This window comes from Suricata suricatta, chromosome 11 (genome assembly GCF_006229205.1).
Source record: "Suricata suricatta isolate VVHF042 chromosome 11, meerkat_22Aug2017_6uvM2_HiC, whole genome shotgun sequence".
In the NCBI taxonomy this organism is placed as follows: Eukaryota; Metazoa; Chordata; class Mammalia; order Carnivora; family Herpestidae; genus Suricata; species Suricata suricatta.
In genome coordinates, this window is record NC_043710.1 from 66,107,028 (window position 1) to 66,127,317 (window position 20,290).

The window sequence follows — 20,290 nt, forward strand, 5'->3', positions numbered from 1 at the left end:
GTGCAAAAGCTTTTTATCTTGATGAGGTCCAATAGTTCATTTTTGCTTTCATTTCCCTTGCCTTTGGGGATGTGTTGAGTAGGAAATTGCTGCGGTTGAGGTCAAGAAGGCTGTTTCCTACTTTCTCCTCGAGGGTTTTGATGGTTTCCTGTCTCACATTCAGGTCCTTCAGCCATTTTGAGTTTATTTTTGTGTATGGTGCAAGAAAGTGGTCTAGTTTCATTCTTGTGCATGTTGCTGTCCAGTTCTCCCAGCATCACCTGCTAAAGAGGCAGTCTTTTTTCCATCGGATACTCTTTCCTGCATTGTCAAAAATTAATTGGCCGTACATTTGTGGGTCCAGTTCTGGGTTCTCTATTCTATTCCATTGGTCTGTGTGTCTGTTTTTGTGCCAATACCATACTGTCTTGATGATGACAGCTTTGTAGGAGAAGCTAAAGTCTGGGATTGTGATGCCTCCCATTTTGGTTTTCTTCTTTGATATTACTTTGGCTATTTGGGGTCTTTTGTGGTTCCATGCAAATTTTAGGATAGCTTGTTTTAGTTGAGAAGAATGCTGGTACATTTTGATGGAGATTGCATTGAATGTGTAGATTGCTTTGGGCAGTAATGACATTTTCCCAATGTTTATTCTTCCAATCCATGAGCATGGAATGTTTTTCCATTTCTTGGTGTCGTCTTCAATTTCTTTCATAAATTTTCTATAGTTTTCATTATATAGGTCTTTTACATCCTTGCTTAGGTCTATTTCAACAAATGAGAAAAAGTGCAAATTCAAAATAGAACAGAGCACCTAATGGAACTAGAAGGGAAGCAGCAAGAGCACCCCAAACCCAGCAGAAGTAAAGGAATAATAAAGATCAGGACAGAAATAAACAATATAGAATCCCAAAAAACAGCCGAGCAGATCAATGAAACCAAGAGTTGGTTCTTTGAAAATATAAACAAAATTGATAAACCTCTAGCCAGGCTCTTTAGAAAGAAAAGAGGGAGCACCCAAATACACAAAATCATGAATGAAAATGGATCTATTACAACCAATCCGTTAGAAATACAAGGAATCATTAGAGATTACTATGAAAAACTATATGCCAACAAACTGGACAACATAGAAGAAATGGACAAATTTCTAAACATACATGCACTACCAAAATTCAAACAAGAAGAGATAGAAAGCATGAATAGACTGATAACCAGTAAAGAAATCGAATCTGTTATCAAAAATCCCCCAATGAATAAGAGCCCAGGGCCAGAGGGCTTCCCAGGAAAATTCTACCAGACATTTAAAGTAGAGCTAATACCCATCTTCTCAAACTATTCCAAAAAAATAGAAATAGAAGGAAAACTTCCAAACTCATTCTACGAAGCCAGCATCACCTTGATACCCAAACCAGACAGAGACCCAGCAAAAAAAGAGAACTACAGACCAATATCCTTAATGAATACAGATGCAAAAATACTCAACAAGATACTGGGAAATCGAATTCGACAGCATATAAAAAAACTATCCATCATGATCAAATGGGATTCATTCCTGGGTTACAGCGCTGGTTCAATATTTGGAAATCCATCAGTGTGATCCATCACATTAACAAAAGAAAAGATAAAAACCATATGATCCTGTCGATAGATGCAGAAAAAGCATTTGACAAAATACAGCACCCTTTCTTAATAAAAACCCTTGAGAAAGTCAGAATAGAAGGAACTTACTTAAACATTATAAAAGCAATTTATGAAAAGCCCACAGCTAATATCATTCTCAATGGGGAAAAACTGAGAGCTTTCCCCCTGAGATCAGGAACACGACAGAGGTGTCCACTCACCACTGTTGTTTAACATAGTGCTGGAAGTCCTAGCATCAGCAATCAGACAACAATAAGAAATATAAGGCATCACAACTGGCAAAGAAGAAGTCAAACTTTCACTTTTCACAGATGACATGACACTTTACCTGGAAAACCCGGCAGACTCCACCAGAAGCCTTCTAGAACTGATCAATGAGTTCATTAAAGCTGTAGGGTACAAAATCAATGTACAGAAATTGGTTGCATTCCTATACACCACAATGAAGCAGTGGAAAGAGAAATCAAGAAACTGATCCCATTCACAACTGCACGAAAAACCATAAAAACCTAGGACTAAGCACTTACTTTAGAAACATTCACATAAAATTTCTTATTTTAGTCTCTATAGGCTTAGAGTTAGGTATTGTTGTCACCACTGATAGCTTGGAAATTGATACTCAGAGAAGTGACTCGCCTGAGATCTATAGGTAAGAAGGGACAAGAACAAGACTGAAAACAAGAGTTTCTCTATCTTTAACAGCATCTCTATTCACTGCACCACACAGGTGCTATATATTTGTTTTGTTTTGTTTTGTTTTGTTTTAATTGATGCAAGGTGTTTACATGAAGTTATTTCCATTGTGTTACTCTGGTCTCAGATTTAAAGTTACAAGATGTACTGGATAATAGAAATCTACTTAGCACTTCAGACAGCTGTCAGATGGCCTACACCAAAGTCTTTCTGCACTTTTCTGTCTTCTCCTTTGTACCTGACAAATGCTAAACAAACACCTTTTGGGTATTAAAGAAATGTGTTTGTGTCAGGAAAGCTCTTATTATTTATAGAAGAGATGGCATACTAATGAACTTGAACCAAAGATATGCCTAGTATATATTCCTCTTTCAAGAAGATGTGCCTGCCCTATAAAGCCTTTGTTTTGTCATTTTTGTTTGAAATATTTAGATTTCTAGAGAGTATGTTTTCTGTGATCCCTTTCTTAGGTTCCCTTTAAGCTGAATTATTTATAGATATAGAGAAGGTATAAAAATTATGACTATGAAACACAAATGGAGGTCTATTTATAGGAAAAAAACCTTGAAGTTATCTCTCCATTATATATTTTTGTGAGGAAAACATACTCAGAAACACACACACACACACACACACACACACACACACACAAAATCACTTAAGAAGGTTTCTGATCCCCAAATGGGTTTTTATAACGTATCTAATACTTTATTTCAATTCAAATAATTTAGTTTAAAATTTTAAATTTGTCCCATTAATTCTCCAAGATGAATAATTGTAAAACATCTTTTCTTTGTTTATTATCAGCTGTCAGATAAAGGAAAATGCAGTAGAACGATTTATGGCTCAAATAAAGAGACTTAGAGAAAAGAACCAAAAGTTTCATGAAAGAGTGAGTATAACATTTAAAGCTTATATCTCGTTATTAAACATTTACACAATGCTTTAAAAATTGTGAATTATGATGACATGTACTCTAGTAAAGTATCTTCTTTAGTGCTTGGAATTGATTAATTTACAATCCTTTTTGTACGTGTAAGGCAAAAGTGTACTGCTGTTCCTTTATACTAATTACAGTGTCAAAGGAAGTCAGCTTGAGCTGTGTTATTTAGACCATGATGACAATGAATCTTGTGTTCAAAATTTTAAGGCTCTTAAACAACATTTATCTTTTAATTTCTTATTCAGCCAAATGATAAAACATTGGCTCTCTGTTTTTAATGTCTGTATCTTTTTGCTCTTAGATTTTCATAGTGGGCATATGTAAATATTATTTGAAAAGTATAATCTCAGTTGTTAAAATGACTAATGTTTAAGATGATACGTTGTTTTTATAAAATTGGATTGAAATGAATACCAAAGTTATGCTGTGTATGACTAAGTAATAATTAACACAACTTTTCCCTTAAGGGGATAAGGAAATACTGAGACTATTCCCTATTAAAACATTTTATATGGACTCTAAAACTTCCACAGTTAACTGTTTTATTTGGCTTTTGTTTAAAATGACTTTAAGTTTTAATGGAGCCTAGGGTCAGAGACCTGAGTTTGCATCCTGACTGTACAACTTACTGCTGGTATCGTTTTGGCCAAAACTGATGTGAGCCTCAGTTTCCCTCCTATAACATGGGGATTCCTGTCTTCCAAATAGGGCTAATTTGGTCATTTATTCAGCAATATTTTGGGGGCTAGACATGCCATGGTGGTGATATAACTGTGACCCTGACATTGTTGTGATTCTCAAAGATCAGTTACCAAAGTCTGTTTATCAGAAACTCAGGTCTATGGGTAAGAATGGAAAGGAGACACTTGGTCTAAGTGCTTGGATACAGGTTCCATATGATGAGATCCACAGCACGTTAGATGAGGGAGCTGCCATTAGGGGCCAATGCACATCCCCCCAGTGGCCAGCACTGGGACTCTTGGGTCAGCCTTGGGACTTCCATTTGGTTGTGGAAATGACACAGATTAGATTTGAGGAATCACTTTCCCGTAGCCCCTCATTTGAAGCCACAAACAAAATTCTTATTCATGAGGATGGGATAGGCCTACATCTTCTTCTGGGGTCATGTGGACCCAGCAGTGACGAACATGAAGAGGCAGACTCTAGCTCCAGCTATGTATCTATTTCTTTCCATTTATGCCACCACTTCCCCAGTTTAGGTCGCCACCAACTCTTACCCATCCTTCTTCTATTCAGTACATTTTCCATAGTGCAATCCTTTGAATACTGTAAACCTTTCAGTGCTTATAACCTTACAGTAGCTTTCTATGGTACAGAAAATTAAATCCACGCTCCTTACTAAAGTCTTTGAGCCCCTACAAGATCTGACGTCTGCTTACTTCTCCAACCTTGTCTCCCGTTTTTCCACCACTGCTTCTTTTAAATCTTGGAAAACCGAGTCTTGCTCATTATTGTACCTTTCTGCAGGCTGTTTCATCCTCTGGAATGCTCTTTTGGCCAGCTCCTTTTCATTCCCCCAAACTAAGCTGGAATTCTCTGTACAAATGTATCTCCATTATTAGACTGAAAGCTCTTCAAGCAGCAGCAATCAAATCTTACCTTTGTTTCTCCGAAAGGGTCCAGCCCTTGTTCAACAAATATTTGTTGAGTTGATTCACACTAACGCCAGTGGAAGGAAACATTTTTGAGGTCACAGCTATATACTTACTAAATTAAATATGACTTATTAGCAAGACATACTTTTTCTCTTCCATTAGGTCAAATTCAGAAATCCTTCCTCCCCATCATCTCTTCCTTTGTGTGAGTTTTGTTTGGACTGTCACTTCATTGATTATCTTTTTTTCTCTCTGTTTGCATTCATTGCTCTACTCACATCATTAGACATTTCATAGTTCACTGTGTCCACTTCCTTACCTCCAATTCGTCCTATCACACCTGCTATTCCACCACACCTGCTAGGACAGAAGTTATTAATGACCAGTTAGCCAGGTCAAATGGCCTCTTTTTAGTCTTTAATTTATCCTTCGTGCCTTCAGCAGTAAGCCCTGTCATCTTGAAACTCTCTCTTCCTTTGGCTGCCAGGCATCATTCTCCTTTTATATTCCCCCTTATTCTCCAACCATTTCTTGTTTCTCATTCATTGCTCTTTTCCTGGACCCATCTCTTAATTAGTTATTTTCCAGATTCTGATCCCAACTCTTCTCTTTAAGTCTAAAGACTTTACTTAACACTACGACTTCAAATGCCATCTATGTGGTGATAATTCTCATCTGTATATGTGACAAATTTTCATAATACTTATCCACTAAAAACAATTAAAATGAATACATGTAAAAACTGGTGAATTCCAAATTAAATTCTTAATTTACTTAGTAACATTGTACAAATGTCAATTTCTCCATTTTGATAAGGTGCTGTGGTTATGTACGACGTCACCACTGGGGAAGCAGGGTATATAGTAGGGCAAAGCCTGTGTACTATTCTGGCAACTTCTGTTCTTATTCTTGCAAATCTTAAAGGCAAAAGCCCATGAGATGGCCTTATAACAAAACAAAATCAGTTCTTTCTTTGTAGTTTATTTATTTAATCTCCTTCCTTCTGTTTTATAGTGTGATAATGGTTTGCTTTCTAGGATAAATGTCTTTTTTTTTTTTAACACATTGGTGAATATAGCTAACTAAATTGTATTTCAGTATATCACTCAAAATAATTTTTCAGATATAGTGAATTTTGTAACATATTTTCAGACACATTTTCCATCCACTTGAAGTTTATTATGGGATTTGGGGAGTTTAATAGAGATGTTATTAAATTTGCATAGAATGCCAAATATGATTTAGTCATGTTTATGTAACATTCAAGTATGGCTTTAGGACATATGATACTATTTTAATTTATAAATAAAAATATCATCTGTTTGAAAAGATTAGTCATTGTGTTAAAAATTTGATCTAAGAGGACTGGAATCACTTTGAAAGTATTGCGCTAAGTATGGAAAGTAAAAGGAAAATGTGTTGATCGATTACATATTATTCCTTTATGAATTATCCGTAGTGGTTTTAAATGATCACTGTCTTTGGATGTCTTTTGCCCACTTTGAGCTGGAATTGATCTTGAAGCGATTATTGCCTTGCTAAAATTAGCTAACATAAACAAAATCAGATAAGGTTTTATTTCATATTCAGACTATACTTGATAAAGGAATTTTCCATTTCTACAAAAATAAGTGGAAAAGTCCATATTTGGAAAAAAGTATTAGCAGTATGACAGTTTGGCAAGGGATATTTCCATTGCTGTTATTCAAGTTTCTACAAATATTTCGTTTTCAAATAACTCATGTCAAGTCAAAGTAATTCAATTTATGTATAAGAAAACAAAACATGAATCTATTCCATTTAAGAAAATGGAGTATTTGAGGACTGATTAAAGAGCAATAAATTGTTTATATGTGGCTAATATTCTTGACCTTCATTTTCTAAATAAAACTTTTTTGAAATAATTATAGATTATCATGCAGTTATAAAAAAAATAACACAGAGAGATCCAGTGTACCCATACCTGGTTTCCTAGAACATATTACAGAACTATAATATAATATCACAAGTAGAGTGCTAACAATATTGACACTGATGCAGTCGAGACACCGACCATTTCCGTTAACACAGTGTCTCTCATATTGTCCTATCATAGCCGCTCACTCACTCCCATTTGCACCTCTTCACTCCTAGCAACCAGCAATCTGTTCTCCGTATTTATAATTTTGTTATTCTAAGAATGTTATATAAATGGAATCATGTAGTAAGTAATCTTTGGAGATTGCCTTTTTTTCATTCTCTGGAGATTCAGTTTGCTGCATTTATAATTACTTGGCTCCTTTTATTCATTTTTATTTCATGATATGAATATACCACAATTTATTCAAACATTTACCTATTGAAAGACATGTGCGTTGCTTCTGGCATTTTGCTATGACAGAAACATCTTTTGTAAGCATTATTTCGTGTGAAAATAAGCTTCCATTTCTCTGAGATAAATGCCTAAGAGCTCAGTTGCTGAGCTGTATGATAAGCAAATGCTTAGTTTTATAAGAAATTGGCATGCTTTTAAACAGAGTAGCTGTATCATTTTACAAAGGAGTCAACTTTCAGGGGGAAGAGAGAGAAAAGAGGGATAAGGGAGGACAGGGGGAGCAGAGGAGGAGAGGGAAGGAGAGAGAAGAAGGGAGAGAGCAGATCTAGAAAAATTTTTAAAGCTGAGATCTGATAGCATGTGAGGTTCTGGTGCAGGTGTGGCACCCTGCCTTGGCTGTTTGGTTATATGAAAAAATTAAAATCCTCTTTATGCTTAGGCTAGTTGCAGTTAAATTATTACCTTTGCAACCGAACCATCCTTTTTCTGAGTCTGTTGTCCCCATGAAGCCGGAACTCTGACCAGGGACACCTCTCGCCTTACATCCTTTTAACCTCAAAATGGAGACCAAAAGACATGTTTTCTATCAGTTTCAGTGAAAGTATTTCCAGGGAAGGACTCTGAGCATGTGCCTCCCTTTAGGCATGCTCTCCCTGGACAAGTCCAGTGCCCAGGCAAAGGTGCTACTGTATTTTGTATACAGTGTTCACTGATTGACTACTAGTATCTGGAAGACCACTTGGCACATGGTAAATACTCCAGAAATATTGACTAAATGAATGACAATCTCTGGAGAAGAACGGTATTAGTGGGAGATTGAAGAAATTGGCTTCCAAAGTCTAAGTTTAATGTTCACTGATCCTATAATAGGGTTATGGACTAGAAATTTATAACAATTTTTTAAATGTAACTTTCTACCCAATAGTTACTGTGTTGATGTTTTTAATTTTATATTGGGTCTTCCATATCCCATAAGCTCTTAGAGATATTGTATAAACTTACTTCACTTTTCTCACTTTGCAAGCCTCAATATGCAACTCTGTGTTGAGGCAAATCAATGTAAATACTTGAGCAGATGCTGTTATGTACTGTTGATTGTCGTGATAGAACAGACACTTGAAGGATGAACAGACTTGGCACATACGGAACCTACTAAAGGAGCTGAGTGAAGAGAACTTGGGGGGATCACCAGTTGTAACAAGAGAAGATGTTGAAGAAGCAATGAAGGAAAAATGGAAGTTTGAAAGAGACCAGGAAGAAAACTTGAAAGGTGACTTAGCAACTTTGAGAATTATAAAGCTGCATCAAATTATTTCTTGAATGTGTTAATGCTTTTTTCTCCTAATATGTTCAGAATGCCATGAACATGTTTCATATGAGATCATTAACACCACAAGCACACACACATGTGGGTAAATGGACAGGAGAGGGAAATAACAAGTGGGCAGAGCTACTGAAGCCAAGTGAGGAGGAGGAGGAAGGGCACTGATCAAAACAAAGACAGAAGAAAACCACCTGGCTCTTGACACCAGACAACTTCCTGTTTGCTACCACCCTGAAGTCCTCACAGTGGGGATTTGTTCTCTCTTTGGGGAAATTCTCTTGTTTGGCAGTTTCTTTGACTTCAACTTCAGTTCAGACTTGGGAACAAGGTGCTTATTACCATAAAGCTTCCCTCCACACCAATATTGCTAAGGGAGATAAGACCCTTCACTTAGGGGAAAAGAGGGATTAGAGTTGACCATGAGGAAAGTTGGAGGACACGGATAGAAATGATGCTAGGTGTAAAAGAGGAAAGGCCCAGGATTCACCCTTGCCATGGGCTTAGAAAGTACTGTGATCCTGCAGGGAAGTCATACATAGTTTTGATACATGCATTTAAAAAGATTGTCAGGACACCTGAGTGGCTCAGTGGGTTGAACAACTGACTTGATTTTGACTCAGGTTGTGATCTCACAGTCATGAGATTGAGCCCCGAAGTTGGCCTCCACACCGAGCATGGAACCCACTTAGGATTCTCTCCCTCTCCCTCCGCCCTCCCCCACTCAGGCACTCACACTCTCTCTCTCTCAAAAAAAAAAAAATATTTTTTTCATTCCTTTATCCTAAACTTGCTGCTAAGATTTCCAAAACCAGGTCTTTTGCCAGGACCTCTATAAATATCACCTCAGCTAGGAAGCTGGAAAACTTGGGAAAGAGATGTTGAGTGTTCTCAGGAAGCAGTTCTAGAGGCTGGAAAGCAAAACAAGGACTTGCTTCCCTGAATGTGTCCCAAGTATTTCAGAGAGCCTACTTACCCAAGCACTTGACACAGAGCAAGCACACCATCTGTAAATATTTGTGGTTTTGAATGAAATAGTTACCAAGACCAAAAACCATCAATCAGAAAACTTTATTTTTAGAGGTCTTCACAACTGTTCCCATAAGCCTGTTCTGACCCGTCTTTTTATGGGCAGTGGAGATGTCATGAGGTGGTGGATGCCGTATTTTTCAGGGCTCCTCTCCAGGAGAATTCTGCTTATGTTTGGAAGCAGTACTTTAATAAGTCCCTTGAGGTGGGAGTGAGACCACAAAGGATACTCAGATGCGCTCACGAAACTGCCTTCACAGGGAAAGGAGCCCAGCTAGCAGAGGTGTGCCTGTTTATGGTTTGGGCTGAGCACTGGAACGTGTGTGTCATACAAGACTGGCGCCAAGCTGGGTGACCAGGCACAGCAGAGGAGGGCTAGGCATGGGAGGTGATCCAAGAAAGAAAAGAGCCCACAGACGCCTAAGGAGAGAGGGGAAAGTGAGAGGGCAGGTGGCTCTGAAAAGGCTTTCTGATGCAATTCTGTCATGTTCCAGGTAGTCACTTGCAGGCCAGTTTGGGGTGGGGAGCAGTGCAGAATCTCCGACCCAGCCAGACCTACTGAGTTACAGTCTGCATTGTGACAGACCCTGGGGGACCCCTATGCATAGGAAGGTTTGAAAAGGACTAAGGTAATCCCCTTTTTCCAGCTTTTGATCAGGACCCTTTAGTCTCAATGATAAAAGAATCACCCAAACTATAGCCTAAGCATAAAGAGGATGTTAATTTTTTCACATAAACAAACAGAAAAGGCAGATTGCTACTGACCTGGACCCAGAGCCTCACATGCTGTCAGATCTCAGGGTTGTTGTTGTTTTTTTTAATCTCCTCTGCATCTGCCTCTTTCTCTCCCCTCTTGTCCTCTTCTTCTACCTCTTACCGCTCTCTTCTCTCTGTCTTCCCCTTGAAAGTTGGCTCATTTATCTGAGGCTGTTGTCCCTAGGAGGCTGGAATTCTGACCATGGACACTTCTCACCTTACATCCTTATAACCTCAAAATGGAAACAAAAGAGACATGTTTTCCACCAGTTTCAGTAGAAGGACTCTGAGCATATGCCTCATTTGAGACACATGCTCACCCCTGGATAAATCCTTATGGCCAGGAGAAGGGGCCACGGTAATTGGCCTACTGATTTGACAAGGGTAGGAGAAGGGAAGGGAGATAGGTTCCGGGAAAGTAGAACAACAGCCACGACATCCAGCTTTTTTTCAAAATCTTCAGTGACGTGAACCAGCCCTCCCATCAAAGGCTGAATGTGGCCCAGGGCTGAGATAGCAGCAATCTAACCAAATAAGGGGACAGATCATTAGATAGGTTATAGCTGTATTAATTGTTTAATGGCAACAACAAGTGCCATTTATTAAGGGATTTAAAAATTTCTTATTTACATCTTTGGAAAAAGACATGTCTGGAGCCCTTCTGGCCCTCATACCAAAGAACATCCCTCTGGCCTGATGGGAGTGCCTCAGTCATTCCATAGACATTTATTGAGCACCAACTCATTGCCAGAATCTGTGCCAAGTGCTGGATTTCCAGACATGAATGAGATGTGGTCTTGCCTTTCGGGGAGCTCTCAAACCAGATGGTGTGTGGCATTGAGACAAATAACCATTCAGTTCATTGTACCTTGCTCTTTGTAATGCATCCGTTTCCAAAATATTTAGAAGCATGAGACCCAGCGTAAAGATTGAGTAGCATATCACGTTTAGCAAGTGCATCAGGATGAACTGATAGCTCCATATTTGCACATATTGTGCTAGAGAATTAATCTTTCGCTCTGAGGGCCTCAGTAAGTGGGGGCAGGGGAAGACATGTTGATATTACTGTCATATAGTATCACTTCACACAAGAGAAGCCCAAACAATGAACTTTAGATAATGGAATCAGCCAACTTACTTACAAAAAATGTTGCCAAGGAAAGAGTTGAAGTCACTTTGGCCAGAGGCATAATGGTCAGAAAAATCACAATTTATTAATAAAAAGTATATGCAACATAATCTGTTGTACAAGATAGGACTCTTACCAAGCTATCATGGGAATAATGTAAGCTTGTGGGTTCCTTGTAGGCATATAGGTTGTCTATTACAGACGTCAGTCACGGCCTAAAACCACACATCTCCTTTATAATTGGAAGTTTAATTTTACTTAGATTATGAGTTATGAGGGATAAATAATAGTTTGAATAGTCTTGATTTCCTTCAACTGGAGTTAAAAGCTTATATTTATGAATTAGTATCAGACTTTAGTATCATTTTAGTATCAGACGTTAGCTTCATAAAATCTGACTGCAACATGCAGTGGCTGCGAGAACAGCAGAAGTGACGTGGTATCTTTATTTTGTTTCAACAGATATGCGCATGCAAATTAATAATGCTGAGAAAGCATTTCTTGAGAAACTCAGTGAGAAGGAATACTGGGAAGAGTACAAGAATGTAGGGAGTGATCAACATGCGAAACTGATTATCACCTTACAAAATGACATCAATACAGTTAAAGAGAATGCGGAGAAAATGTCAGGTCAGTTGCAACAAAGCTAGTTCAAATTCAGTAGAAAATAGTTGGATTTTCTACCCTGTGGTAGAAGAAAAAAATGCCCACTCCCTGAATCATTCTTTACTCCCTGCTAACGGCACAAGTAGCTATGAATCTAAGGGTGAAGGTGGAGAGGGAAAGTGGAGAAACTCTTCCAGGACTACCAGTGAAACTGAGAAGGATGGAGGGGTGCATGCCGGGCGGTGGAGAATCCCGGAGATCAGCTGTCTTAGAGAAGGAAGTTTCATTCAGTGGGTGGCGGCTGCATGCCCCCACACCTAGGCCTGGGGCAATTCCACCAGGGTGGGGGCAGGCGGGTCCTGGGGACAGGGTTACATTAGAAAAGAAATTTACCTGAGGCAGGCTTAAAACAGTTTAACCAGGCTATAAAAGCAGAATCATTGTAGAGAAAAGCCCAAGTAAATGCTAGGTTATAGTCAGGAAGAAATGAAGAACAAACATGAGATGGGAAATGGAGAAGGTATGGAGTAGGATGGCATCAGGCGTGATGAAGTATACCAGGACCAAATCTGGGGAAAATGAGGCCACATGTCTGTCCCTGTGGCTAACATAGTGGCTGAAAGCAAGCGAGCGAGCAAGAAAGAAAGAAAGAAAGAAAGAAAGAAAGAAAGAAAGAAAGAAAGAAAGAAAGAAAGAAAGAAAGAAAAGAAAAAAGAAAAAGAAGTCAGAGACCCAGAGAGAGGAAAGTCATAGGACAGAATAAATGGAGAAATCTGATGACCCGAAAGAATGCTGTGGCTGGATGACAGTGCTAAGCCCAACTGGTGATGGGTTCCTGTGTTGTGGAGGTGTTCCTGTGGGGTCATTTCCTAAGCCCTGCTGGGGCTCTGTTGGGATGTTCCACATCTGGACCAATATTTCCATAAGTTTCTCAGCTCAGGGCTCTGCACTACAATGGTAGTGTAAATTTGGCTCAAGTCAGCCTGGACTTGGAGTTCCAATCTTTCAAAAGGTTTTCCTCCCCAGAAGAAAGGTAGGGCATAAAAGGGACACCTTCCTACCCCTGTCTGTCCCCCAGTCACTTACTTTCTCTAGATAAAACCACTATTAACAATTTCATATGTAGCCTCCATCAGAAATATTTTATATCAATATATACAAAGCATGCTACGTATGTTCATTCATATGGACATTCTGTAAGATCAGTACATATTAGGATGTCTTCATTCTTCCAGTGGCTACTTTGTTTTGTTGTGTTATAATTTTTTTTTTTACCAGTCTCCTACTCACAAGCATTTAGGTTATGTCCTATATTGTACTATTATAAATAATGCTGCAATGAATATTCTTAAATATCTCATTTTACTGCAATGAATATACTTGTATTTACATAATTTCACTTTTGTGTATCTCTTGGAAGGAATGGCTGGCCCAAAGAGCCTGTTTATTTATTTATTTTTTATTTCGATAGGGATGGCCCTCTGTAGAGCTTATACCAAGTTTATTTCCCCCATGCGGATGAAGATGCCTATGTTCCCACATCTTCAAAAGCAGGGATGTTAGCTAACTTTTTGTTCTTTGCCAGTCTTAAAAGTAGAAAATGGTATCTTGCTGTAGTTTTAATTTCTACTTCTCTTATTATAAGTGAGAGTGAGTATCTTTCATAAGTTCAGTAAATGTATTGAATTTCCTTTTCTGTGAATCACCTGTTCACATCCCTTGCCTAGTTTTCTACTGTGTGGTGGAGCTCTTTACATTTTAAGGAAATCAGCTCTTTAACTGTGATATAAAGTACAAATATCTTCCTTATTTGTCATTAGTCTTTTGTTTGTGGAGTAAATTTATGTGTGTGTGTCTATGAGCTGGAAACCAACTTTATTTTCTGCCAGATGGTTTTCCAGTTGTCCCAACGTCACTTCTCAAATAACTCATTTTAACCTTACGGATTTGAAATGCTGATTTTATCCTAACTTCAATTTTCTATGTGTGTTTGGGTCTCTCTCTCTCTTTCTATTCTGTTCCACTGATCTATGTATTTGTGCACCAGTATCATACTTTTAAAATAGTTACTGTTCTAGCATGTTTAAAAAATTTTAACTTTTCCCCCCAACATTTCTTTATTGTATATTTTTAAATTAGGAAGAGTCATCTTCTCAGATAAACTTAACTCATTATCTTGATGAGAAATTTGGATGATTTCTTTTAGTGGAAAATTGTCCTGCTGTTGAATCCAACTTTGGGGTAGTGGTAATGACATTTATATATTAAATAATGTGCTGGTTGAACCTTGGTTTGTAGCTGCCTTTAGGTGTCATAGGAAATAGTTGTTATGCGCTTGTTTTATCTGTCATTGGTTTTAGGCATTTCTTCCAACTACGTACGCAGGTAACAGCAGCAACTCCGCCAGGGAGCTATTAAAATATTGGGGCCGCCAATATGAGCAGGACATGTACATCTATTTTTCTGAAACCTTCTATTACAGTGCCCTTTTTTCCCCCCATTGTCTCTCTTCCATGATTTTTCTGGAATGTTTCTCCCACAACCATGATCGTGGACTTTGTGTTAGTTAGACTGGTTTGCTAGCAAGGAACAAGTATTTCAGGAAAATGGGGGGTTATTGAAGGAGGATACTAAAATAAAACTTTTTGGTCTAAGTTTAAGCTGGAATGGCAATGTAACAGACACCACATTTCAGTGTAAACTGAGACACCACCATGCAAACGAGGCAGACACTGGTTTCACACCTTCAACCCCTGAATTCCAGTCTATAAACGGAGTTGGATTGGTCAAGCAAAGGCTGTTGGAAATTGGGGGACAGCACGTAGAAGGAGGTCTTGGTGCGCTGTGAGTCCTGTGCTGTCCCCCAAGGGAGAGCTGAAGGGCGATTCCTCCTTCACCTCAAGCCAAGATGGAGGGTCTTTAAGGGAATTCCTCCTATTATTTAGTGTGTGTCCTCTGAAGTTTGGGAGACACGGAGATCTAGTTTGTGACCCACCTGTGAGAAATCTAAGGAACAAGGGACTAATTAATCATCTGACAACAGAACAAAGATGAAGTGGCTGCCGCCCTGAGCTAGGTCTGTGTCTTAGTCCATTCAGGCTGCCGTAACAAAGTACATTGAGTGCGTGGCTAAAAACAACAGAAATGTATTTCTCACAGTCCTGGATGCTGGGAAGTTTAAGATCAAGGTACCAGCAGATTTGGTGTCTGGTGAAAATCCACTGCTTAGTCCATAGACATCCATCTTTGGTGGAAGGGGCAAGGGAGCTCTCTGAAGTCTCTTTTGTAAGGGCACTAATCCCACTCATGAGGGTTCCACCCTCTTGATCTAATGAATTCCCAAAGACTCCATCTCCAAATGCCATCACACTGAGTGTTAGGTTTTAACATATGGATTTTGGGGGGGAACACAAATATTCAGTCTGCAACAGGCTATACTCTCAAAAATTTGTCATGGCAAAACACGAAAGCTTTTTTCCTATGAACATGCTAGGAGAGAGAACTAGTATGCTGCCTGGTTAGATCTTGGTGGTGCTGTCTCAACAGAGACATAGGGGCCAGCATGTAGAGAAGGGAGGAATAGATTGAGAGCCAGAGGCCAAAGGAAAAGTTGTTAGCCAGCATCCAAGGACAATACATCCTCTACATCAAGGAAACACAGGTAAAATAACTAGCAATGGGGAAAGTGGTCCTCTAAAGAACCTATAAAAACACCTCCACGAAAAAGGCCTCAGCCTTAATGTCAGCTAGGACCAGAAAGTGTGACATTAACTTCAGACAGTATCTGTCAAGTGAGAGCTTTCTTGTCCATTTCCATGCTTCCCTTCAGCCCCGAAGGAGGAGGAAGCTCAAATCAGAGGCTATAGCTGTACATCCAAGAGTATAGCCATAGCTTTGAATACAGTTTAAAGTTCTGTTTATTACAAAAGACTGGATATATTAATTACGGATTGGAGGACCTCTTATTATCACAAAGGAACCAGAAAAATGAGAAATTTGCCATATATCTTGTTGAGAGAGTTAGTAGCTTCACAGTATTAATTTTAAAGGGAAGAGATAAAACTGAGGTTGCTTGATGTCCCATGGTCATGTTTGTTGACTCTAACACTTGTAGTGAGGAAGACAAAGATTGAAATGGAAACAGAAGCCTATTGGATCAGTGATGGCTATAGGGATGGCTCCTCGCTACATTTATCTCTCATGGTCTGGGACTGTCCCCTTCAATGTTCCTCTGCTTTGCTCTGCCCTGTCCCCATACTCTTCTTGCCTCCCACAGACCAGTTCTTGCAGTTTTCTCCAGTCCAGATTCTGAAAATGATCATCTACCTAATCAGAAATGAGCAAAGACCTTTGTCCATTCCTCCTCGTGGGTCATCAGTCAGCCCCAGCACAAACCATTTTGTGGTCAGCTACCAACCCTGCCTTATTCAGTATGTCCCTGAGCTCTAGGGAGAAGTGGAAGGAAGCACGTAGAGCTGCTTCCCTGACCTTTAGCCGGGAGATGTTGGGATAGCGGGTATATGAAACATGGTGACTAATACATCTGGGATAAGGCTCTGTCTCTCAATAAAAGGATGAGGCCCAGCAATACAGAAAGTTTGAGGTTATTAAGAGGCATTAGACATCAGAGTCACAGAGCATTTTTACTTTTATCCTTCACCAGGCATACAGGACAGGAATCTGTAAGATTTCTTTGTACACTAGTAGTAAGTTAAAAGATTTGGGTTCAAATACTTTTACAAAACAGTAGCATTACTTCTTTGAACATTAATTTCTTGGTGATCACTTTCTTGATGATCTCCAAGAGAACTCACAAGAGAGGCCACCACCACAGGAGGGGTGGTCAGTACAATGACGTTATGTGACGCCGACAAGTAAAAGTGGACAACAGACGCCCAAAAAACTGTGAAGGAGCAAACCAACTCAGAGCAGATACAAGGAAGGCAGAACAGTGCAAAACCAGCTTCAGCCAGCAGGGCTTTGAGCTCAGCTTCTGAGAAGTGGCCACAGTAGACAGGGACCTGAGCAGTCTGGACTTTAAAGGCACAAAGCCATAGCTTCCCATGCTCCCACTAGCAATGTCTCAAACTTTTATGAGGAGACATTTACATCCTCACACCTTCTTTAGCTGTATTCACAAATGCATGGTTAATAATTGTTTCTCAAAACACCTTGTGAATCACAAAAGATAGCAATGAGACTTGAGACTTTTACATCCTCCCCTGCGCTGCTGCTCTCTTGTTCTCTGCTTTTAAGAAGTTAAAAAGTACATAGAATTTTATATGGAACTTGGAACAGAGCTGGATTTTATTTTTGCTTTTTTAGTATTAATATGACAATAGAAAGACCTATAACTTTAGTCAGAGCACATTTGATCATCTATTTTATTATTTAGAGCAAAGAATTAATATTTAATGGTGTCAAGCTCCAGGTTTTATAGTTTCTTTCAGATGCTAAGAATGAAAAATCCACTATAACTAAACTGATCATGGCAACTTTCAGATTGTTTGTTGTGTTTTGTTGGGTAGAAATTTCAAATAAACATCCAGCCTTAGTCTAGTGGACTAGGTACTGAACTGAAAAAAAAATTATATTAAAAATGGATGAAAGTAAGAAAAATGTAGGCTGTATAGAGGAGTACATGTGGGTTGGAATAATGAGACTTTCATTTTCTTATTCTCCAGATGTCAAGTTAGACTAGTCCCCAAACCACAGCACGCGTATTTATAAACTGCTGCCTCGGTCAGACACTCTTGTTCCAGTTCTATTAGAGGCAGAAACTGACCCGCCCCCTTTCTGGCCACAGGGCAACCTGGGAGAGCTCCCTCCTCTCTTTTTGTACTTGCCCTCCCCTCCCCACCATAGTCACCGCTGAAGGGCCGTCACTTGCTGCTGCCATACCTGGTAGTGAAGCCTCAGATCACTGCCCTCCGAAGACTTGCATGTCTAATGTTCTTCAACATATTCTTCATTCTCTGTTGTGTCCCAGGGGGTGCAGGAGGAGAAAGGTATGGAAGAGGACTTTTGACTCTGGTCCCCTTTCCAGAACCTCAGCTCTAACCTACTAAAAGACCATACCTGCAGCCCAAGAGAGTTCTGCTTTGACAGACTTGGTCTGGGGAGAATATGTTCCCTTTGAAACAGTGTCCTCAATGGCAGTTAGGCTCCACAGCACCACTCATACAAAAGTTTTGTTTATAGAATAAGTTAAATGGGTCTCTGTGGACCAATCCAGAAATCTAGCAAATACTTATCCTTCAGATGTTATAAATAAAGCACAACTAACGGGGACTTAACATGGATGCTATCCTAAGGCACAACTAACTTTGATTATTCTCAGATTTGTGGTAGTGCAGTTCCCTGCTGGTGCACATTGCTGACTACCTCACCTCATTCAGTCTTTACCTCCTCAGAACTGTCTCTGGTCACCCTATCTGAAATGGAGAATTTTAGTTCTACTTCATCACATACACCACCACCCAAAATACTATTTATTTACTCATTTACTTACAGTCAGGTTTCTGTTCTGGAATGTACCTGTCCTAAGGGCAGGGGTTTGTCTCCTATCCAGCAGTGTCCCGGGGCTTTAAGTAGTGTCCTGCCCATCAGAAGACATTACTGCTGCTTGTTGAATAGATTAACAAACTGGACTCACCTCTCTTCCTCTCCACTCTCTACAGCGGCCTCAATGTCACTGTACTTCACTTTCCTTAAACAGAGATCTTGATGTGATCGCTAAGCCTACGATTTTATGATCCTTTGCTCTCTCAATGCTGCCCATGAGAGAACAAAGAGTCCTGCACTTCTTCATATCTCTCCTCCTTTCTTGCTCTGAGCCCAACTCAGAACCAGGGGCTGACTGTCACAGCCACTCCACGCCTCTCCCCTCTGCTCACTCTGTCTTTCCTGCCCGTGGAGACACATGCCAAGAATACTGGAAATTTAGTTAGATGGAGTCAGAGGTACGGAATGCTTCTCATGCAGATAATCAGATCTTCTTTATATTTCTATTGTGCAATCAGAAGTATGTGATATGAAAGGCAGATGGCTGCACACATACTAAAGTATTGGGAATCTCTCTTTGGAGGGTCAGTTCTTTGAAAATACAGATATTCTTGGGAGAGCTATCATCTTAAACTAATTCACATTAAGATGTTAGTAAATTATTGGAGCATTTCTTCTAATTGAAGGTACTAGATGCTTCAGTAAAAATGTACCCTGAAAATTCAGGGGGAAAATGTGTAAAAAGGAGTGGGGAAGATCATGGAAGAGAACATTTACTAACAGCATAGTTTTACCTAGGATTAGTCTTTTAAAATTTTTTTAATGTTTATTCATTTTTTGAGAGAGAGAGTGAGAAAGAGAGCATGAGTGGCGGAGGAGCAGAGAGAGGGGGAGGCACAGAATCCAAAGCAGGCTCTGGGCTCTGAGTTGTCAGCACAGAGCCCGACATGGGGCTTGAACTCACGAACCACGAGATGGTGACCTGAGTTGAAGTCGTATACTTAACCAATGGAGCCACCCAGGTGTCCCTTACCTAGGATTATTCTTGTTGAGACTTCTAATTTTCTTTTTAAAGAACACTATAAAGTCACTCTGGAAGATGCTAGAAAGAGAATAACCAGAGAAACTTTGTTGCAACTGGACCAAAAGAAGGAATGGGCCGCACAGGTATATTTCAATTTTCTTAAAGACAAAACAAAAGTTGTTCCCTTATTTTTCCCCATGGCATATAATAATTAAGATCTTGAGTTCTGAAATTAGTCAGTTTAGTTTATATCACAGCTGTACCACTTACTGGGAATATGAACTAAATTTATTACTTGGCTCTTCTGGGCTTCAATTTCCTAACTTATAAAAAAAAGATCGGTAATGATATATACCTTTAAAGAATAGTTTGGGGATTAAATGAGATTTTTAAAAAAATTTTAGAGTGGGGGGAAGGTAGAGGGAGTGGGAATCTTTTTTTATATATGTTTATTCATTTTTGAAAGCACACCCATGCATGTGAGTAAGCCAGAGAGGGGTGACGTTTTCTAATCCCTTTGTTTTGCACAAAATATCTGACTCTTTTCTTTTCACTGTCCTTCCCCTGTCTCCAGACAATCTCCTTAGTTAGTGAGGTCCCCACTAGGATTGTTTCTTCATCTAGAATATCTCTTCTTCAGAATCATAAACATCTGGTCTCTAAAGTTCCTCACTGATTTTCAGTTGCTTTTGTTTGTTGCTTACCTTTAATTCAGTTGTTCTTTGAGTTACT

General features: G+C 39.3%; 1 protein-coding gene across 6 annotated transcripts in view; it reads left to right on the forward strand.

The window, feature by feature from the left end:
• Positions 1-20,290, forward strand: part of CCDC83 (coiled-coil domain containing 83) — a 47,104-nt gene that overhangs the window by 11,746 nt on the left and 15,068 nt on the right. For all 6 annotated transcript variants that reach the window (XM_029914870.1, XM_029914873.1, XM_029914875.1 and 3 more), the window contains 4 exons: positions 3,124-3,208; positions 8,297-8,459; positions 11,887-12,054; positions 19,610-19,701. In XM_029914870.1, coding sequence (XP_029770730.1) covers positions 3,124-3,208; positions 8,297-8,459; positions 11,887-12,054; positions 19,610-19,701 — 508 coding nt within the window. The remainder of the gene's footprint in view (positions 1-3,123; positions 3,209-8,296; positions 8,460-11,886; positions 12,055-19,609; positions 19,702-20,290) is intronic.